General features: G+C 37.2%; 1 protein-coding gene and 1 pseudogene across 1 annotated transcript; one reads left to right on the forward strand and one right to left on the reverse strand.

Annotated features, from left to right (window-relative positions):
- Nucleotides 1–1,456: 1,456 nt before the first annotated feature.
- Nucleotides 1,457–2,525, reverse strand: LOC123601267 (olfactory receptor 56A3-like). The gene has a single exon (XM_045484286.1). It carries the CDS (start codon nt 2,523–2,525, stop codon nt 1,578–1,580), a length of 948 nt encoding a protein of 315 aa, XP_045340242.1. The 3' UTR covers nt 1,457–1,577.
- Nucleotides 2,526–3,927: 1,402 nt separating this feature from the next.
- LOC123600462 lies at nt 3,928–22,655 on the forward strand (annotated as a pseudogene).
- Nucleotides 22,656–22,909: the final 254 nt, after the last annotated feature.

Raw genomic sequence — 22,909 nt, forward strand, 5'->3', positions numbered from 1 at the left:
GAGGGGAGGTGAGTGCGAAATGGGTGAAATAAGTGAAAGGAATTAAAAGCACACATAGCATAATGATCGCTGAGTAATGTATAGAATTGTTGAATCACTATATTGTACACCTGAAACTAATATAATTCTGCATGTTAATTAAACTGGAATTTAAAAATAAATGAATACAAATAAAAACAAAATAAATTCATTTAAAAATATTTTTTAAAAAATAATTTAAAACAATGTTCTAGGTTCTTGTGGTCTATATAGTGACAAAAAGCAAAACGGTTAATGTAGCCTAGAGAAAGCCCTTGACTGTATACTGCTGCCTACACCAGTTCAATAGAAACTGCTCTTGGCATATTTTCTGGGTGGGAATTAACTGAGAACACATCAGCCAGAATAATATCTGCATAGTAAATTGCCAGAGACTTTGTCAGCTTTAGTACAGATGCCATATTTGACACAACAATTGTACTGAAACTATAACTTGGTAAAATTTACTTTTGTCCACCTTTATCTGCTGTGAACTCTGGTTTATGCAGGGACTATCCTAGTGAATTTAAATGGATATGTGTTTGTGGACCACCACTCTATACCTTTTCAAGTCTCTGTACTATTACAGCACAGGATGCAGTTTGGGTTCTGACTCACTAAATTGATCATAATAAGGGGAGTTGTTCTTTTTTGGTTCAGGGGCAATACAGGATGCACTGATGAGTAAGTTATTGCTGTGCACAACTGGGGCTTAGTCCCATTGGGAATTCATGAGAGATATTAAAAAACAATATTCTATTTTTGTGTTTTAATATCTAACAAAATTCCCAGAACACAAAGTGTGCCTAGAAACTCTCCAATTAATATGATACAATGTTCAGATAATATGTTTTAAACATTTTAAATGATTATTATGGGATCATGTATTATAATCCTTATAATTCTTCAGTCATTAACAGAGCTATGTTTGCACACCATAAAGTATGATACCCTAGATCCAAAAGATAAATGTCCAAAGCACAAACACAACGGGGAGGAGAATTTAGAAGCCCCTTAAATCTAATCAGATTCACTGCTAATCACTGCACAATGAGAAACCCATGCAAAATCCCAATCCTCTTGCAATGCACATTTCAAAAGACCGCCCAATTTCAGACCAAATTATAGACCACAAGCAACTTTCCATCATTCAGGACTGAAATTTCACCCCTATGTCTTTGTCTCCAAAATGCTCCCTTCGATAACAATAAGAATAAAAATACATTGCATATTACACAACTACCCCAAAATATCCAGAGTTGTATAGTCAAGAACACAAAGACACGGCATATTAATAGCTGTATATTCAAGAATAAAATTCTCACTAAGGTACCTGTCCAAGAAATCCCAGTATTTTGTCAAAATAGGATAATGTGCATGGTGGAAAGGCAAAGGGATCAAGGATATTGTTAAAGTAAAAGTGAGAGAAAGGGAAACATACAATGAAACTTCAGTTTTTTAAAGAAGACACAATATCCAATAGCTATGAATTCCAGCCCACTCACCCATCATTGATTCAAAACTCATCCTATATTAGGAATGCAGAGATCTTGTCCTTATTAGCACACTTTCTTCAGTAATCTCTGGATTCCTTGCTTGATCTCCTGGGTCCGTACTCCATACACAACGGGGTTGAGGGCTGAGAAGATGACATGGTGGAGGACGTTGAGCAAGACTGGAACATCAGGGGAGACCTTCTTCTTCACCACATGAGTGAGCACGAAGACCAGAAGGATGGTGCTGAAGAAGAGGATAAGGATGAAGTGGGAGCCACATGTGCTCAGGGCCTTGGCCACAGCACCCTCTGCCTTGAGTCTCAGCACCGCTCGCAGTATGAGGGTGTAGGAGAGGAAGATGAGGATGAGGTCAGATCCTAGCAATGTCCAGCCTGCAACAAACTGGTAGAAGCGACTAATGGTGACATCATTACAAGAGAGCCTGGAGACAAACATATTGGCACAGATGCAATTGTCAATGACATTTCTCCCACAGTAATGGAGTTGGGATGATAGAATGGGGATAGGCATTGTAACAATACTATTCCTGGCCAAAATAAAAATGGCAGCCTTGGCTACAAATTGGTTGGTGATGATGGATGAGTACCTCAGTGGGTGGCAGATGGCCACATAGCGGTCATAGGCCATGACCACGAATGTGCAGGACTCCATGGCAAAGAAGCAATTCATGATGTACATCTGGAGGAAGCAGGCATAGAAACTGATGGACTTGAGGTCAAACCAGAAGATGGCCAGGACCTTGGGGATGACAGTGAGGCAGACAACAATGTCCAGCAGGGAAAGGATACTGAGCAGGTAGTACATGGGCTCATGCAGAGAGACCTCTAGCCAGATGGTGATCAGGAGAACACTATTGGCCCCCATGGCCAGAAGGAAGAGAAGGCTGAGGGGCAGAGACAACCAGAACTTCCAGCTGGGGGACCTGACAAAACAATTCAGGAGGAAGTCTGAAACCTCAGAGGTGATGGTGCCATTTTGGTATATTGTCATATTTTGTCATATATATTTCTGCAGCTTTCTTTCAGTGATCTGTAAAATTAGGATAAAAATTAGATACTGACTTAAGACACATGAATTTAGAACAATTTGCTTTAGTTAGGTGAAACTCGTGAGTCCTAGCTGATCATCCAGAGCCATGTGAATTAATCTGTTTATCCTTTGTGCCATGCTCCAGGGCCACTCCTATCACTAAACAGTATAGAAGACTGAGGTAATACGGTTTGTTTTAACATGTTTGATTTGTTCAAGGTTTATTTTTAATAGAATTGTAATATGTTTGCAGAAACCAAAGAGGAGAAAATTACTTAGAAAACTATTTTTTGAAAGTTTTTTCCCCAATTTGTCAATTCAACTGTAACCATTTACACAGATAAGGAAACAGAACCTGGAACAAATAGGGACACAGATAAATGTCCCTGGGTCTCATGTCACCCCCATTCTGAGTTTTCAGCTATAGTTTGTTTTAATTACAGATTTAAAAGATGATGCCCTGGGGTGCCTGGGTGGCTCAGTTAGTTAAGCGTCCAGCTATTAATTTCTGCTCAGGCCATGATCTCACAGTTCTGTGTTGACAGCATGGAGCTTCCTTGGGATTATCTCCTTCCCTCTCTCTGCCTCTCTCCTGATTATATGCTTTCTCTCTCAAAATAAATAAATAAAAACTTAAAAAAAAGATGATGCCTTGTAAATAAAGTTAATCTTCATTATCTCTAAACAGTCATTTAATGAGGGAGGTGTGGATCCTGCCAAAAAATTGCTTTTCTCCTTTCTATATATCTTCATATTTGTACAATTCTTAACTTTGGGAAGAAACAATCTTACGAGGAGAAGGAGCAATTCCACATAGCTTTGTGAGACCAATACCTGCCATCAGACAAGGTGAAAACTTGATTGTTCTGGTTGCAATAGTGTGAGGGTGATGAAGTCTTATCTTTAAAGTTTTTGCATCCGCTTCCATTTTATTTTTCCATTATAATTTCCATAATATTTCCATTATTTTTCCATTATTTTCCATTTTATTATTCCATTTTCCATATGATCCAGGTACACATTCCTCTGTTTCCAAGCCCAGTTTGATGTTGCCATGTTCTCTAACATTTGACGTCCTCCCCTGGCATTCTGTTAGGTGCTAGGGTCACAATGTTGAAAAAGAAACTGTCCCTTTCTCAAGGAAGCAAACTAAGATCATTCAGGAAACAATGGGTAAAAATAAGAACAAATGACAGGTCTTGCACAAACAATTAGGAGAATGTAGAGGAGACTGAGTACCTCTGACATGGGACATAGGCTGGTGAAAAATAATTTAAATGAAGTGAGGTGGTTCTCTCCTTTACATTAAGGGTGAAGGGTTCTAAGGTGCTTGTCCCTCTGAATTGTGAATGAGATTTGAAAGATGACTGAAGGCTGGTCAAAGGTGAGGATCAGGTCTTTGTGGGGTACTTCAAATCATGCAGTCCATTGTAGCTAAATCTATCTACATACACCAAGGACTCTGTTAAACCATTACTTTGTGGGTTTAGAAACACTTTTTCATTGGGAGTTTAAATACTTCCCTATTTATTACTCTTGAGGTTCACTATATAAGATAAATTGCATATTGATTTGGAATTTCTAGAATTCCTAGGGCTTCATCCCATTGAATTATTCAGCATCCAATAAGATATGTTATGATATCACATTACCAACAAGGAAAATTATACCTCACAATTGTATTCACTCATTACTGTATTACACTGATCTTCTTGCTTAATACAGTGGGTTGGGTTGGAGTAATTTCTAGGATTCCTCTGCATCTCATGAATAATTATAATGATAATATGTTTGCCCCATCAATTCTATAAAAAAGAAAACACAAACTTCACCAGTGATACAATGAATAGTTTTGACAACAGAATCTGATGGAGGAGCAATAGTTTGGCATAGGGGTTAGAGTAGCAAGGAAGAGAGTTTTATTAAATCATGAACTCAGATCAGAACAATGTTTTCATACCTCTATGATGAGGAAGTATTAGGAAAGCTGAGGGCAAAGCAAAAGTTAACACCACCCTCCCCCACCCCATGGTGGGGGCAGCGGCAGTGAGATATGTGTGACATTGCTCAGGCACTCCTGGCTGCCCAAGAACAAAGGAAAGGGGAAAACAAATGGTTAACTGATAGAGACCACAGTCATGCAGAATATGAGTCTCCATCAGTTCACATAAATCATAGTAAATTATAAGAAAAAGGCAATCTTGTCAACAACCTAATCTCCAGAAACCTATAGATTTAGTTTCCCGGAACCCCAATATCACCCTCCCTTCCACAATGATGTGGGGAACAAAAGCAAGAAGGAAATGGTAGTTATAGTGAAAGGGCGGGCCTACACCAGCTGACTCCATCTTGTTCTGTGTCCTTCACCTAGACCATGCCTCCTCCCCTTGAGTAACCTCCCACTCACCTGTTCAAACTTCCTGATCAAAACACACCCAGCGACCTGTGTAACAGGACTCCGACCCTTCCCCATCCTATCTGCTGAGGCCACAGCCATTACCTCACCAACTGCCCCTAGGCCCCAATAAAACCTTTGTGCTTTTGAAACTCACTCTCTCTCCCTGGTATCTCACCGCTGCATCGGTGCAGGTAGGGGATTGAGCTCAAGCTAGCTCGAATAAAGGCTCCTTTGCTTTTACATTGGACTCAGCTCCCTGGTGGTCTTTGGGGATCACGAATTCTGGGCATAACAATAGTTAAATTCCTTTATAACCTGCAGCCCATTGACAAATACTTGAAGCAAATACACAGTGTAGCATTTCTCCATTAACTCCCTACTGACTTAATGTTAATGCCTGACTAGAGAGAAAACAACCTTAGCTTTACAATAGCAAGGCCTCAGGTATCTTTAACATACGAAAGTCCCTTTGTAAGCCTCCCTTTTGCCTTTACCTCCCTCAACTCCATGGTATATAACTGGTCACTCTTCACAACCCCAGTGCAGCTCTTTCTACCCATGGGTCCTGTCCCTGTGATTTAATAAAATTATGATAGGGAAATATAGAATAAAATTGGCAGAGAGGGAAAGATGAGGACCTGAGGCCCCTGGATGGGGAAAAACACATATTTTGGAATAATGCTGGGAGTGTCTGACCACAGTAAACCCTCTTGGGTGTAAGGTTCCTCTTAAGACTGTAACAGATGCCGCTATTCCCCCTCAGGTTCCCCTCAGGAATTTGACAAAAGACCTGACGAAAAGTGAGTAGTAGACCATAAAACATATGACGCACAAGGAACGGTATGGCCATAGACCACCCCTCATGTAAAAGAAATGAGCCAATCAAAAAGGAATGAGTTGACATTTAGAGTTACCCAGCCAATAAGGGTCGGACCTGAGAAGAAACAAAGGTGGGAGGGAGGTGGTGACCAAAACCTTCTAAAACAAAGACCCTTGCCTACAGTAACAGGCATTCACTTTCAAATGCCCCCTCTCTATAAAGAGAGCTTTCATTCTATTCCTACTTTCTTATATTACTCTAATAAAGTTTTGCCTGCTGCTCATTTTGTGTCTACCTCTTCATTCTTTGAAGTTGCGGGACAAGAAACTCTAGGTATTGAGGTAAAAAAAAAATCATAAAACAAAATCACCTTTTTGCACCAAACACATCTCAAGAATTCTTTCTTGGCCATCAGCTCCAGACCCCCACGACTCCAAAACCCCATCACTTTAGAAACACTCGTTTTCCTGGAGTGGTTCAAATAGTATTTTTGTTTCCAGATATGATTTTCTATTCCCCAGCTGCAGGCTGCTGTTAAACTCTCCCCATCAGGAGACCCTGTTAGTGTCTGGGGCTTGCTCTCAGAGCGGGAAGGAATGGCATTCCCTTCCAGGGCTCTTCTCTTTACTCCTGATCCTCTGCTTCCCTAAGCAAGGGTTTGTGCAGCTGGTGCCTGCCAGGCATGGCTCCCACATGATACGTAGAAGAGATTTAGATGGCTTCCAATTCTTGTTCTCTTTCTAGCAGAATACATTAGTAGTGACTTTGGCAATTTTGGGATGAATTTTAAACATATTTCATATGTGACTCATAACATTCTGAAGTAGGTAGGTTAAGTACACCATTTTAACAATTTATCTTTTGAAATGGACAACTGAGACTCAGTGATATTATCTGTATTTCCAGCTTAATTAGCAGGGTCTGGATGTGGAAGAAATAAAAGTTAGGTCCAAACCACTGACCATATGAATATACCTGTGTCCTGTGTCACCACAGTGATACAGAAATGCATATCATATCTGGCATTTTGTTTTATATGTTTCTAGGTTTCTCTTACCTCCACCCCCATGCACATAAAATCCTTGGGCCATTTTCCAGAAATCCGGAATGTCCCTTGTTTTTGCACTTACAACTCTGACTCCTGCTTTCATTGCTCAGATTACAATTTTCTTCTTGTTTCCTTTTACTTTGTGTCCATTTTTATTATTATTATTATTATGTATTAATTACTAATTATAAGGACCACCTAACTCCAGAAACTCAGAAGTTGAGACATTTCTCCAAAATATTGTTTAGGACATTACTGAGTGCAACCAGTAATAGATACCTCAATGATCTTCTGGGGATAGTTTTCTGTTTTTACAGCATAGCTTTTAGAAATTCTTTAGATGAAGCTTAATCTGAGGAACTACTTTCTTACTCCCACTGACCCCAAATTGTGGTCTCTGTCTTTAACCTCTAATGTTACTTAGATTAAATTTAATTTCTCCTCCATGATTCAAGCATTTGTGTGCTGATTCTTTGCCTTAAAGCCCCTTCAGTATGTTCAGTTGAAAACTCCAAATCATCTAAATTAAGCTGCAGATGATCACTCTTCAGGCTTTCCACCCCACCCCTATTCATCTCCTATGGACAAATTCCTGCATCTCTGAATCTGGCACCACTCAGTAAAAGATCAGAAAAGGCAACAGAAGGGCCAAAAGGAAGGTCCCAGAACACAGGTTCTTACATTTGCTTCCTGACCTGAGACAGGATGAAATCTCTACAACCTGGTTTGCAGGCTGCTTCAGCAGTACTGACTCAGGAATGGAATGGAGCACAAATCTGTACTGAAAAGAAAGGTGTCCCCCATGTTCTGATTAATCTTGGAATAGCTGCCTCTCAGGGGCCCTCTATCCAGACTCACTTACAGAGGATGTGAGCAAGGGTCTGGCTCCACTGATATTGGAGTTCTGGTTAGTTCCTGAACTATCTGGGTGTAGTTATAACTCCAGGGCCTCAGGGACTTTTCCCTCCGGGAACTACTCCATCCCTACTCTATTGTGCCTAAAAAGCCCTCTTGGGACAGACAGGCAGGAAGGAGAAGAAAATGATTTTCTTTCTCTCTAAAAGCAAGGAGCTCTGGTAATCCAGCCCAACATTGACTGTGTGTTCTGTGGACAGTTAATCTCCTGGGTATAGGGGTCTTACATTCATCTATCCATGTTCACAGTCATTTGCACATGCATACTCGATGCCCTCCATGGGTCCAATAAGCTCACTCATAAGTTCTCATGGGCTTCCAACAGACCATTGTTAGATAGGTACCTCCCAAACCATGCTATTGAATGGATTGGTATTAATTTGTCATGACTTTTATGATGGCAGCATGATAATAATGATAGAGTAACTTGAAAAATATATTCCTGAGAAAATGCAACGTGCTTTTCTTAAAGAAAATCCTATCATGTTTTTTGTTGTATTGAAAGACTTTTCAAATGTGATGTATATACAGCTGTATACTAGAAAGAATGATTTGTTTATTTTATTTTTCATTTTGAGCCTCATGTGAAATATTCATATGCCTCAAATTATGGGAGCAAGCATCATCAGTTCCTTTTTTTTTCTTTCTTTATTTTTCATTATTTTTAAATTTTGATTGTAGTTGACACAGAATGTTGCATTATTAGTCAGTTGTACAACACAGTGATTCAACAAATGTATACAGTTATGCTATGTTCACCATTGGTAGCTACCACCTGTCACCACATAACACAATTACAATACCACTGATTCTGTTCCCTGTGTTGTGGCATCAGCATCAGTTTCTTTAAAAGCCTTCTTTTGCTCTATTTTTATTTCTCTGTCTCCTGCATATCTCAACTTTGCTCCTATTCCTCTTCTCTTTAGAAAAGTGAAAGCCCCAGTGTTCTTATTGTTTTTTTTAATGTTTACTTATTTTTGAGACAGAGACAGAGACAGAGCACAAGCAAGGGAGGGGCAGAGAGAGAAGTAGACACAGAATCTGAAACAGGCTCCAGGCTCCTAGCTGTCAGCACAGAGCCCAATGTGGAGCTCGAACTCATGAACCATGAGATCATGACCTGAGCAGAAGTCTGATGGTCAACCAACTGAGCCACCCAGGCGCCCCAAAGCTCCAGTGTTCTTAAAATGTGTCTTTTCAATTAATTTTAGATATGCTTATGTAGCTACATGTTCATGAGGATTATTTGGATATTGAATTTCATAAATAATAATGGATAATAAATCTGATGTTATTATTTGTTTTCACTCAATACTAAATCTAAAAAAACTGTCCATGTTGTTCTGCATAAGTCATTCTTTTTCATTGCTTATTCATTTCAAATCCCATTATGTGCATTTTTTATATAAGTAGTCAACACCCGAATGACCTATAATTACTGTTAACGTCAATATCTTTGTATACTTCTTTTATAGTCCTAAAATAGGTATATGTGTAGGAGTGGGTTTTTTTAGTTATAAAGTAAAAACATTTAATTCCACTAGGAATTACCAAATTTGTCTCCAAAATACTTATAAAATCTCACTAGAAATTTCTATAATTTAATTCTTCTATAGTTTAATTCTTCACATTCCTTACACCAATTGATGGTATTTTTTTTTATGCTTGGAGGATATAAAATAGGATCTCATTATTTTAATATGATTTTCTCCTGATAACTCAGCATTGTTCATATACTGTTTAACCATTTGTGATTGTCATGCTGTGAATTATATTTTGACATCCTTTGCCTGCTTTTTCTATTAATTTTGTTTTTCTTGCATATTTTTGCAAAATCTGCATGCATAATTTAAATCTTAGAGCCCCCTTTTCACTAGATTTTTCTAGTATCTCCTCTACTCTATTATGTATCTGTGAGTTTTAGTGTAAACTTTCCATTATCCAATGGAAAATCTTCAATTTGAACAACTCAAACTCTGTTTTACTGTGAATAGATTTTCTCTGGGGATCCTATTTAGGGAACATTTCATAAGATCACAAAGCTGCTTTTGTTTGTTTCATTTGTTTTAATTGTTTTTTTTTAACTGAGTGGTTATTTTTCATAATAATTTATTCATTTATTTATTTGTTTATTGTTTCAAGTTTTTATTTAAATTCTAGTTAGTTAACATATAAAGTAATATCAGCTTTAGGAGTAGATTTAGGGATTCATCACTTACATAGAACACCCAGTGCTCATCACAAGTGCCCTCAATACCCATCACCCATTTAATCCATCTTCCCACCCGCTTCCCCTCCAGCAATGTTCAGTTTGTTTTCTATAGTTAAGATCCTGTATTATGATTTATCTCTCTTTTTTTTTTGCCCCTATGTTCATCTGTTTCATTTATTACATCCCACATATGAGTGAAATCATATGGCATTTTTCTCCAACTGACTTATTTTGCTTAGCAATACTTTCTAGCTCCATCCTTGTTACAGAAGGAAAGATTTCATTCTTTTTGATGGCTGAATAATATTCCATTGTGTACATATACTATTTCTTCTTTATCCATTTATCAGTCAATGGATATTTGGGCTCTTTATGTAATTTGGCTATTGTTGATATTGCTGTTATAAACATCAGGGTGCATGTGTCTCTTCAAATCAGTGTTTTGAATCCTTTGGGTAAATAACTAGTAGTGTAATTGCTGTCTTGTAGGGTAGTTCTATTTTTAACTTTTTGAGGAATCTCCATACTGTTTTCCAGAATGGCTTCACCAGTTTGCATTCCCACCAACAGTGTAAGAGCATTCCCCTTTCTCCATATCCAGGTCAATATTTGTTGTTTCCTGAATTGTTAATTTTAGCCATTCTGACAAGTGCGAGGTGATATCTCATTGTAGTTTTGATTTGTATTTCCCTGATGATGAGTGATAGTGAGTATCTTTTTATGTGTCTGTTGGCCATCTGTATGTCTTCTTTGAAAAAAAAAATGTCTTTTCATGTCTTCTGCTCATTTCTGGATTATTTTGAAGCGGATGAGTTTTATAATTTCTTTATAGATTTTGGATACTAACCCTTTATCAGATATGTCTTTTGCAAATATCTTCTCCCACTCCATAGGCTGCCTTGTAGTTTTGTTGATTGTTTCCTTCACTGTGCACAGAAACATTTTTATCTTGGTGAAATTCTGAGAGTTCATTCTTGTTTTTGTTTCTCTTGCCTCCAGAGATGTATCTAGCAAGAAGTTGTTATGGCTAATGTCAAAGAGTTTGCTGTCTGTGTTCTCCTCTAGGATTTTGATGGTTTCCTTTCTCACATGTAGGTATTTCATCCATTTTGAATTTATTTTTGTTTGTGGCACAAGAAAGTGGGCCAGTTTCTTTCTTTTGTATGTTTCTGTGCAGTTTTCCCAATGAATTTTTTTAAAAGACTGTCTTTTTTCCAATGTATATTACTCCCTGCTTTATCAAAGATTAGTTGACCATATAGTTATGGGTCCATTTCTGGGGTTTCTATTCTGTTCCATTGATCTATGTGTCCTTTTCTGCCAGCACCATACTGTCTTGATGACTACAGCTTTGAAATATAGCTTAAAGTTCGGAATTGTGATGCCTCCAGCCTTGCTTTTCTTTTTCAAAATTGCTTTGGCTATTCAGAGTCTTTTCTGGTTCCATACAAATTTTAGGATTGTTTGTTCTACGTCTGTGAAAAATTGCTGGTGGCATTTTGATAGGGATTACATTAAATGTGTAGTTTGCTTCAGGTAGTATAGACATTTTCAATAATATTTGTTCTTCCAATCCATGAGCAGGGAATGTTTTCCCATATCTTTTTGTCCTCTTTAATTTCTTTCTTTTTTAAATTTTAATTTGTTTTATTTTATTTTATTTTATTTTTTTAATTTACATCAAAATTAGTTAGCATATTGTGCAATAATGATATCAGGAGTAGATCCCTTAGTGCCCCTTACCCATTTAGGTCATCCCCCCTCCCACAATCCCTCCAGCAACCCTCAGTTTGTTCTCCATATTTATAAGTCTCTTCTGTTTTGTCCCCCTCCCTGTTTTTATATTATTTTTGTTTCCCTTCCCTTACGTTCATCTGTTTTGTCTCTTAAAGTCCTCATATGAGTGAAGTCATATGATTTTTGTCTTTCTCTGACTAATTTCAATTAGCATAATACCCTCCAGTTCCACCCACGTAGTTGCAAATGGCAAGATTTCATTCTTTTTGATTGCCGAGGAATACTCTAGTGTGTGTGTGCGTGTGTGTGTGTGTGTGTGTGTGTGTGTGTATCACAACTTCTTTATCCATTCATCCATCGATGGACATTTTGGCTCTTTCCATACTTTGACTATTGTTGATAGTGCTGCTATAAACATGGGGGTGCATGTGTCCCTTCAAAACAGCACACCTGTATCCCCTGGATAAATGCCTAGTAGTGCAATTGCTGGGTCGTAGTGTAGTTCTATTTTTAGTTTTTTGAGGAACCTCCATACTGTTTTCCAGAAGGGCTGCACCAGCTTGCATTCTCATTCAATTTCTTTTTTAAATGTTCTATAGTTTTCAGAGTACAGAACTTTTACCTCTTTAGCTGGGTTTATTCCTAGATATCTTATGGCTTTGGTGCAATTATAAATGGGGTTTGATTTCTCTTTATGCTGCTTCATTATTGGTGTATAGAAACGCAACAGATTTCTGTATGTTGATTTTGTATCCTGGGACTTTGCTGAATTCATGTATCAATTCTAGCAATGTTTTGGTGTTTTCTTCAGGGTTTTCTACATAGAGCATCATGTCATCTGCAAAGAGTGAAATTTTGACTTATTCCTTGCTTATTTGGATGCCTTTTATTTATTTTTGTTGTCTGATTGTTGTAAGTAGGACTTCTAGCACTATGTTAGATGACAATGGTAAGAGTGGACATCCCTGTCTTGTTCCTGACTATAGGTGGAAAGCTGTTTTTCCCCATTAAGTATGGTATTAGCTGTGGGTCTTTCATGCATGGCCTTTATGATGTTGATATATGTTCCTTCTATCCCTACTTTATTGAAGGTTTTTATCAAGAATTGATGTTGTACTCTGTCAAATTTTTTTTCTGCATCTATTGACAGGACCATATGGTTCTTATCCTTTATTTTATTAATGTGGTGTATCAGACTGATTGATTGATGAATACTGAACCACCCCTGTGGTCCAAGAATAAATCCCACTTGCTCATGATTAATAATTCTTTTAATGTAATGTTGGATGTAAATTGTTAGTATCTTGTTGAGAATTTTTGAATCCATGTTCAGCAGGGATATTGGCCTGTAATTTTCCCTTATAATGGGGTCTTCAGTTTTGGAATAAAGGTAATGCTGGCTGGTTTTCTTTCCATTTCTTTTTGTTTGTCTGTTTGTTTGTAGCAGTTTCAGAAGAATAGGTATTAACGCTTCTTTAATTGTTGGCAGAATTCCCTTGGGAAGCCATCTGACCCTGGACTTTTGTTTTGGGGGAGATTTTTGATTACTCATTCAATTTCTCCACTGGTTATTAGTCTGTTCAAGTTTTCAGTTTCTTCCTGTTTCTGTTTTGGTCATTTATATGTTTCTAAGAATTATTTGATTTCTTCCAGACTATCTAATTTGCTGGCATATAATTTTTAATAATATTCTCTTATAATTTATTGTATTTCTGTCGTGTTGGTTGTGATCTCTCCTCTTTCATTTGTGATTTTATTTATTTGGGTAATTTCTCTTTTCTTTTTGATAAGTCTGCCTAGGGGGTTATCAATTTTACCAATTCTTTCAGAGAACCACCTCCTGGTTTAATTGATCTGTTCTACTGTTTTTTATCTGTCTGTTTCTATATCATTTATGGCTGCTCTAATCTTTATTATTTCCCTTCTTTTGTTGGCTTTAGACTTAATTTGCTGTTCTTTTTCTAGCTCTAGCTCTAAGGTTAGGTTGTATATTTGAGACTTTTCTTGCTTCTTGAGTAGTGCTATATTGCTGCCTACTTCCCACTTACGACTGCTTTTGGTGCATCTCAAAGATTTTGGATCATCATGTTTTCATTATTGTTTGTTTCTATGTATTTTTTATTTCTCCTTTAAGGTCCTGGTTGTCCAAGCATTGTTTAATATCATGTTTAACCTCCATACTTCTGTGGTCTTTCCAAACATTTTTTTGTCATTGACTTCAAGTTTCATAGTGCTGTGGTCTTTCAGACCACATGCTTTAATATGCATATTATTATCTCAATCTTTTTGTATTTGTTGAGGCCTGATATGTGAACTGGTATGTGATCTATTCTAGAGAATGTCCTGTGTGCACTCAAAAAGAATGAATATTCTGCTGCTTTAGGATGAAATGTTCAGAATATGTGTTAATTCCATCTGGTCTAGGGTGTCATTCAAAGCCATTGTTTCCTTGTTGTTTTCTGCTTAGATGATCTGTCCACTGATGTGAATGTTAAATTCCCCTACTATTATTATGTTATTATCAATTAGTTCCTTTATATATGTTAATTGTTTTACATATCTGGGTGTTCCAAGTTGGGGCATAATTATTTACAATTGTTAGGCCTTCCTATTGGATAGACCCTTCTATTATGATATAGTGCCTCTTTCTTCAACTCTTGTTACAGTCTTTGGCTTAAAAAACTTATTTGTATGATATAAGTATTTTACTCCAGTAATGTGGTTTGTGTAAGCAAGTTAGGGAGCCAGTGTTGGTGCCTTGCTACTTCCTGTAGGTGGCTCTGTGTTTATGTTGGGAGTTAGGGGAGGAAAATAGTGCCAGCCAGCTCCTTTATCCTGGAGAGATGACTCTGTGAATGTGCCATATCTGGGATGCCCTGAGAACAGCAAATACTCTGAATACTCTCCCTCTGTGTGTACTCCAGGCGTTCTTCAAATCATTATTTGCACGCTGTCTGCCCCTGGGTTATTTGCTTTTCTTCTCTCCAGGAGCAAGGCAATGCCTTCTGAGATCCATCCCAGCTAAGCCCACTGACCTTTAAAACTCCATGTTTTAATCCCACCGTTTTCAAGAATTGAGCCCATCTCATTTCCTCAATCGCTATATGTTAACTAACTAGAATTTAAATAAAAACTTAAAAAAAAAAGAAATAAATGAAATAGAGACTAAAAAACTAATAGGTGAGATCACTGAAACCAAGAGTTCATTGTTTGATAAGAGAAACAAAACTGATAAACCTTTAGGCAGACTCAACAAGAAAAAAAGAGGAAGGACCCAAATAAGTAAAATCAGAATGAAAGAGAAGTGACAACTGATACCACAGAAATACAAAAATATATATATTACAACAAAAAATACATGTCAACAATTGGACAACCTAGAAGAAATGGATAAATTTCTAGAAAGATGCACTCTTTCAAAACTGAATCAAGTAGAAATAGAAAATAAGAACAAGAAGAAGAAGAAATATAGAATCTAAATAGACCAATCGCCAGGAATGAAATTGAGTCAGTAGTCAAAAGACTACCAAAAAATAAAAGTACAGGACCAGATGGATTCACAGGTGAATTATACTAAACACTTAAAGAGTTAATACTTCTTATTCTCACATTTTTCTGAAAAATAGAAGCAGAAGGAAAGCATCCAAGTATATTCTATTAAGCCAGCATTATCCTGATACCAAAACCAGATAAAGACACTTACAAAACAAGAGAACTAAATGACAGTATTTGTAATGAACATAGATGCAAGAATCCTGAACAAAATACTAGCAAATCAAATCCAACAATACATTAAAAAAATCATTCCCTATAGCCAAGTAGGATTTACTTCCAGGATGCAAGGTTGGTTCAAAAATTGTAAATTAATCAACATGATATATCACATCAATAAAAGAAAGGATAAAAACCACATGATCATTTCAATAATAAAGAAAAAGCATTTAACAAATTGCAACATCCATTCATGGTAAACCCCCTCACAAAGTAGGTTTGGAAGGAGCATACTTCATCATAATAAAGGCATTATATGAAAAACCCACAGTGAACATCATATTCTGTGAAGAAAAATGGAGAGCTTTTCCCCTAAGGTCAGGAACAAGACAAGGATGTCCACTCTTGCCACTTTTATTCATCATAGTGCTACAAGCATTCAGACAAGGAAAAGAAATAAAAGGTATCCAAATTGTGAAGGAAGAAGTAAAACTTTCACTATCTGCAGATGACATGATATTATATATTAATAACCAGAAAGACTCCACTAAAATAGTACTAGAAGTAATAAATGAATTCAGGAAAGTCATAGGATACATAATCAGTATATGGAAATCTGTCACATTTCTACACTCGAATAATAAAGTAGCAGAAAAAGAAATTAAGAAAACAATCTCATTTACAATTGTACCCAAAATAATAAGACATGTAGGAATAAACTTAACCAAGGAGGTGAAAGACCTATTATCTGAAAACAATAAAACATGATGAAAGAAATTGAAGATGAGGAAAAAAATGGAATGGTATTCCATGCTCATGGAATTAGAGAGCAAATATTGTTAAAATGTCCATTCTATTCAAAGCAATATATAGATTTAATGCTATCCTTATCAAAATACCAACAGCATTTTTCTCAGAACTAGAACAAAGAATCCTAAAATCTCAGTAGAACTACAAAAGACCCCAAATACACAAAGCAATCTTGAAAATAACAATACTGGAGGTATCAGAATCTCACATTCACAGATATACTACAAAGCTGTAGTAATCAAAACAGTTTGGCCCTGGCACAAAAATAGACATATTGAACAATGTAACAGAGGAGAGACCAGAAATAAACCCACACACAATTACATGGTTAATTAGCTATTTAAAAAGAGAAAAGTATATGCAAAGGGGAAAATACAGTCTCTTCAACCAATGGTGTTGGGAAAACTGGACAGCTACATCCAAAAAAGGGAAACTGTACCACTTTCTTACACCATACATAAGAAACCCAAAATGAATAAAAGATCTAAATGTGAGTCCTAAAACCGTAGTATTCACAAGTATAGTATTTTTCTAGGTATGTTTCTAAGGCAAAGTAAACAAAAACAAAAATAAACTCTTGGAACTACATCAAAATAAAAAACTTCTTCACAGCAAAGGAAATAATGAACAAAATTAAAAAACAACCTACCTAATTGGAGAAAATATTAGCAAATGATATTTCTAAGAAGGGGTTAATATCCAAATATCTAAAGAACCTATACAACTGAACACCAAAAAACAAAAACAAAAACAAAAAAGCCCTCAAATAATCCAATTAAAAATGGCAGAAGACATGAACAGACATTTCTCCAAAAAAGACATAAAAATGGCCAAGAGGCAATTGAAAAGATGCTCAATATTTTGAGCTCATTCATCATCAGGAAAATGCAAATCAAAACCACAATGAAATATCACCTCACACTTGTCACAATGGCTAAAATCCAAAACGCAAGAAACAGTAAGTGTTGGTGAGGATGTGGAGAAAAAGAAATCACTTGTAATGTTAGTGGGAATGCAAACTGGTGCAGGCACTGTGGGAAACAGTATATAAGTTTCTCAAAAAATTAAAAATAGAATTACCATATGACAAAGTAATTGTATTGCTGGGTAGTTGCCCAGAGTATGAAAACACTAATCTGAAAAAATATATGTACCATTCTGTTTATTGCAATATTATTTACAATAGCCAAATTATGTAAGTAGCTCAAGTGTTCATTGCTAGAAGAATGGATTAAGATGTGTTGTACATATAGAATGGAATATTATTCAGTCATAAAAAGAATGAGATCTTGCCATTTACAACAAGATGGATGGATCTAGAGTTCATATTGCTAAGTGAAGTAAGTCAGTCAGAGACAGACAAATCCCATATATTTTCACTTATATGTAGAATTTAAGAAACAATAATGAAGAGAGACAAAAATAAATAAATAAAACCCTCAGAACAATATGAAGAACAAACTGGTGGTTACCAGAGATGAGGTGGGTGGGTGGGGGAATGCGTGAAATAGGTAAAGGGGATTAAAAGTACACTTATCATGATGATCACTGAGTAATATATATAATTATTTAATTCTGGCAGCACTGATACCTTTCATGCCCTATTCCTCCTGTCTATGGGGCCAGTGTCACCTTCCTGATCACTGTCTTGATTCCAAATAAACAACCAGATCCTTAGAAGTTCCTCACCTAGTATTTCATTGATCAAGGACAGAAAGTCAAGGTCCTTCCTGTCTTTAAGGAAAACGTATACTCTTTGTAGAGCTGATGCTAATGTTACTAGCTGATGCTAGTGTTACTGCAACCACTGCTAAACTCCGGATGACATGGTTTGTATGAAGTCCTCTTTTGTGTTTATTTAAGATGGTTTTGAAATGCTCATCAGATAACTGCATGCAATGAAATAGTGATCATTGAAAACTAATAATTATTTAACATCTTAGCAGTTTAAAAAAACATCTAGAATGGTGGTTGCCAGGGGCAGAATGGAGGAGGTCATGGAAAGTTATTGTTTAATGGGTACAGAGTTTCAGCTTTGCAAGATGAAGAGAGTTCTGGAGACGGATCCTGGTGATGGTTGCTCAGCAAAACGGATGCACTTAATATCAATGAACTGTATATTAAAATGGTTAAGATAATAAATTTTGAGTCATGTGTATTCTACCACAATAAAAAGCTGGAAAAAAGAAATACAATTTTAGCAGCTAATATAAATAATTCAATAGTAATTTTAGTAGTTTTTAACAATTTAACATCTTCAAAACCTCCATCAAGTTCAATTTAAAGCATTATTAAGACATCTTCATAGTGTCTTCATTATGTACCACACTTTACTACTGTGGCCTATTGACACACGCATATTGAAACACACACCCATTGTTTTCATTATAATAGTCATATTGATCTTTAAGATCATTTCTTTCTCTTTGGTACCTGCAGTTAGACCATGATATCTAAGTGTATATATTTATTTTATTTTATTTTTTAAAGTTCATTTATTTCTGACAGAGAGAGAGAGAGAGAGTGAGAGAGTGCGAGCATGAGCTAGGGAGGGGCAGAGAGAGAGGGAGACACAGAATCTGAAGCAGGCTCCAGGCTCTGAGCTGTCTGCACAGAGCCGGATGCAGGGCTCAAACTCACGGACCTTGAGATCATGACCTAGGCGAAGTTGGATGCTTAACCGACTGAACCACCCAGGCGCCCCAACTAAGTGTATATATTTAGATATATCCAGGTGTACACTTTTTTTATTTCTCTCACCCAGGATTTATTGAAATTTTTTTTAAGTTTATTTTTTATTTTGTGTGGGAGAGAAAGCACAAGTGTGGGTGGGGCAGAGAGAGAGCAACAGAGAGAATCCCAAGCAGATTTTGTGATGACAGCAGACAGCCTGGTGCAGGGCTCAAACTCATGAACCTGAGATCATGACCTGAGCCAAAGTCGATGCTTAACCAACTGAGCCACACAGGTGCCCCTTACTGGAATTCTTGAATCTGATTACTGATGTAGTCTCTCCTGAAAAGTTCAGATGTTTCTGTCTCATTCTCTTTCTTCTTCAACTGGGAGCTCTTATTAAATGTATTAAACATGCTCATCCCATCTATTTCTCTTACATTTTCTTCATTGTTTTCCCATATGGTTTTATTTTATTTCCATCTTCATTCTGAGTAGATTCTTCTGACCACCTCTGATACTTTACTGACTCTACCATTAGCTGGCCCTAATCTACTGTTTAATTTAGTTCTTATTGTTGATATTCTGTTTTTCAAGTATATCTGGCTCTTCTTCAAATCTGCTTTGTTATGTTTTAGAGATTCCAGTGCCCTGAGAAAAATATTAATTCTGGACATCATCTTCTTAATCCCAGGAAAACAGAAAAGATAGAGGGACTCTGAGCAGTCAGAATCCTATATTTTGCTCTTTACATGTTTGCATTTTCTGTGTATCCATTGGAGCTTCATTCTAAAACATTTCTCAAGTTCTATCTTCTAGGTCACTAACTATCTTTCCAAGTGTGGCTAACCTATTCTTAAATCTGTCTCTTGCAATGTTAATTATTTTATTTTTTTCATTGTTGGAGAGAGGACTGATTCTCCTTTTCTGTGTGTTTATTTTGTTGTGCATATTTTAAAGCTTTTTTTTCTTTTTTTAAATGTTTGTTTATTTTTGAGACAGAGACAGAGTATGAGCAGGGGAGAGGTAGAGAGAGAGAGAGAGAGACACGGAATCTGAAGCAAGCTCCAGGCTCTGAGCTGTTAGCACAGAGCCCAACTCGGGGCTCAAACTCACAAGCTGTGGGATCATGACATGAACCGAAGTTGGATACTTAACCGACTGAGCCACCCAGGCTCCCCTAAAGCTTTTCTTTCATTACCTAAAACCCAGTAGGGCTAGGTAATGAACAAAATAATTTTGTTCAATATCTTTTATCAAATAAGTAATATCTTAAGTTTTTGTAGATTGGATTTGGCTATCATTTTTGTGGGCTTATACTCATTTTTTAAATTAAAAAATTTTTTTGATGTTTCTTTATTTTTGAGAGAGAGAACATAAGCAGGGGAGGGGCAGAGAGAGAGAGAGACAGAATCCGAAGCAGGTTCCAGGCTCAGAGCTATCAACACAGAGCCTGACGCGGGGCTTGAACTCATGAACCATGAGACCATGACCTGAGCTGAATTCAGACGCTCAACTGACAGAGCTACCCAGGTGCCCCATCATTTTTTTTTTTTAATTAATTGTCTTTTTACCACAAGCAACTCAATTTCTTCAGAAGTTTTTGTGCTGAAATTCTTTGAGGCCTGAGATGAAGTTTCTTTCTCAAGAAAGGGTTTGGGCTTGTTTCTGTTATTTTCTGAAACCACCACCAATCCAGGATAACTTTAAATTCCTTTCTGAGACAAACAGTTGGTGTGAACACAGGCTGCCAAGTCAAAAGAGAACCAGCCAGTAGTTCAGGATTTACAGGGAAGATTTCTACTATATAACAAGCTTTGAGGTTATTTGAAGTTCCAGGTATAAGTAAGGGACGAAGATGAAGGAGTGGGATTATTACTAGTGCCCACCTTTTTATTCAGGATGTAGTGTTGTAAAGCCCTATCTAAATGGGAGATCCTCTGCTACATTCTCCACCTGCTTGAGCCGAGATTTATCTTCTGTCCCTGGATTTTAGATTTCAAGCTCCCCTAGGTAATGAAGACAGGTGCTTAAGTTTATAGAGTGCTGCAAGTGCTCTCGGGTTGAAAGCCAACATCAATATTTGATTTTGATGTCTGGATTTTATTCAATCCTTAGCCTGATAATTCTTTCTTTTTTACTTGTTCATGGGTGTATTCAAGATATTAAAATATAAATAATACGTGTAAGTATAGGTATAAGTGTAGGTATGGATATGGGTATGGGTATTGATAAAGATAGAGATTAGATGTAGACATAACCATAGAAATAATTTGTATACCTTTTCATCAGGAGATTTGCTCTAACTACCCCAGTTCATCATGTCACTGGATACTATCATCTTTTACTTCCTTAAAATCTTGAAAATGAATCCCATCTAACCTTTGGAATGCATTTCTGTTCATTTTAAAATTTAAACTGAAATGTTTCATCAGCCTTTGAGTTTATGTATTTAATTTAAATAACATTTGATGTTTAAATAATTTCTGATTCATTAAATATTAACCAAGCAAACAAACTGAAAATATACATTCACATGAGAGAAAGATAAAACACAGATGAAATAACAAAGATGTGGAAACATTATATTATATATTCAACAAATGTCTATTAGCCACCTCTTATATGTCAAAAAATGTGCTAGGCACAAGGGCTGTGGGGTGGATGAAGTGGACTATGTACTTACCCTTATGGATTTTACAAGCTAAGTACATAGCCATTAGAGTATAATAGATTTACTCCTCTCTTTTGCAGCTACTCAAAGACATCTGCCTCACTAAAGTCACTGCCAATGCTGCCTTAGAATAGCAGCTCCTTCTCTATTGAAGTCTCAGACTTCATCCTGAATTGCTTTGTCAGGTCCCCCATCTGGAAGCATTGGTTGTCTCTGCCCCTCAGCCTCCTCTTCCTCCTGGCCATGGGGCCAACGCCACCCTCCTGATCACCATCCGGATCAGGATGGAGGTCTCTTGGCATAAGCCCATGTACTACCTGCTCGGCCTCCTTTCCCTGCTGGACATCATGCTCTGCTTGACTGTCATCCCCAAGGTCTTGGCCATCTTCTGGTTTGACCACAGGTCCATCAGCTCTCTACCTGCTTCCTCCAGATGTTCATCATGAATTCCTTCCTGCCCATGGAATCATGCACCTTCCTGGCCATGGCCTATGACCGCTATGTGTCCATCTGTAAGCCTCTCTACTACCCATCCATCATCACTGACCAGTTTGTAGGAAAGGCTGTTCTCTTCATCTTGGCCTGGAACACATTTCTTACTGCACCTATTCCCATCCTCTCTGCCCAGCATCATTACTGTGGAAAAAATATAACTGAGAACTGTATGTGTGCCAATCTCTCTGTGTCCAAGCTCTCCTGTGATAACATTGCCTTTAACAGAATTTACCATTTAGTTGTAGCCTGGACTCTTCTGGGCTCTGACCTCATCCTCATCATTTTCTCCTATACTTTCATTCTATGAGCCGTTCTTAGACTCAAGGCAAAAGGCGCAGCTGCCAAAGTTCTGAGCACTTGTGGCTCTCACTTCATCCTCATCCTCTTCTTCAGTACCATCCTGCTGGTTTTTGTTTTTACCCATATTGCCAAGAAAAAAATTGCCCCTGATATCCCTGTCTTACTTAATGTGTTATACCATGTAATTCCTGCAGCTCTCAACCCCATTGTCTATGGGGTACGAACGCAGGAGATTAAAGAGGGGATTAGGAAATTGCTGAGGGGGGTGAGAGCAGCAAGTAATTGTGTTCTAGCTTGACTTTTCTTAACCAAAATACTCAAAATTGCTATTGGAATACAGGGACTTGGAGATAAAATTACAGTCCTAATCCTCTCTCTGGACATGCCTGATGATATGAATTGTATGGGTTTTCTCTTACCCACAGATACATCACATTTCTTACATTCCATCATTTTCTGGAAGTGACTAAGGATACAGATGTATATATAATCTCTCACCATGGCACCCAGCCCAGAAGCTATGAATTTTGATGAATCAAGCATCACACCTCA

Source organism: Leopardus geoffroyi, chromosome D1, assembly GCF_018350155.1.
Source record: "Leopardus geoffroyi isolate Oge1 chromosome D1, O.geoffroyi_Oge1_pat1.0, whole genome shotgun sequence".
NCBI lineage: Eukaryota > Metazoa > Chordata > Mammalia > Carnivora > Felidae > Leopardus > Leopardus geoffroyi.

Coding starts and splice junctions, on each gene's coding strand:
- LOC123601267 (XM_045484286.1), bottom strand. CDS start 2,525: ATGACAATATACCAAAATGGCACCATCACCTCTGAGGTTTCAGACTTC.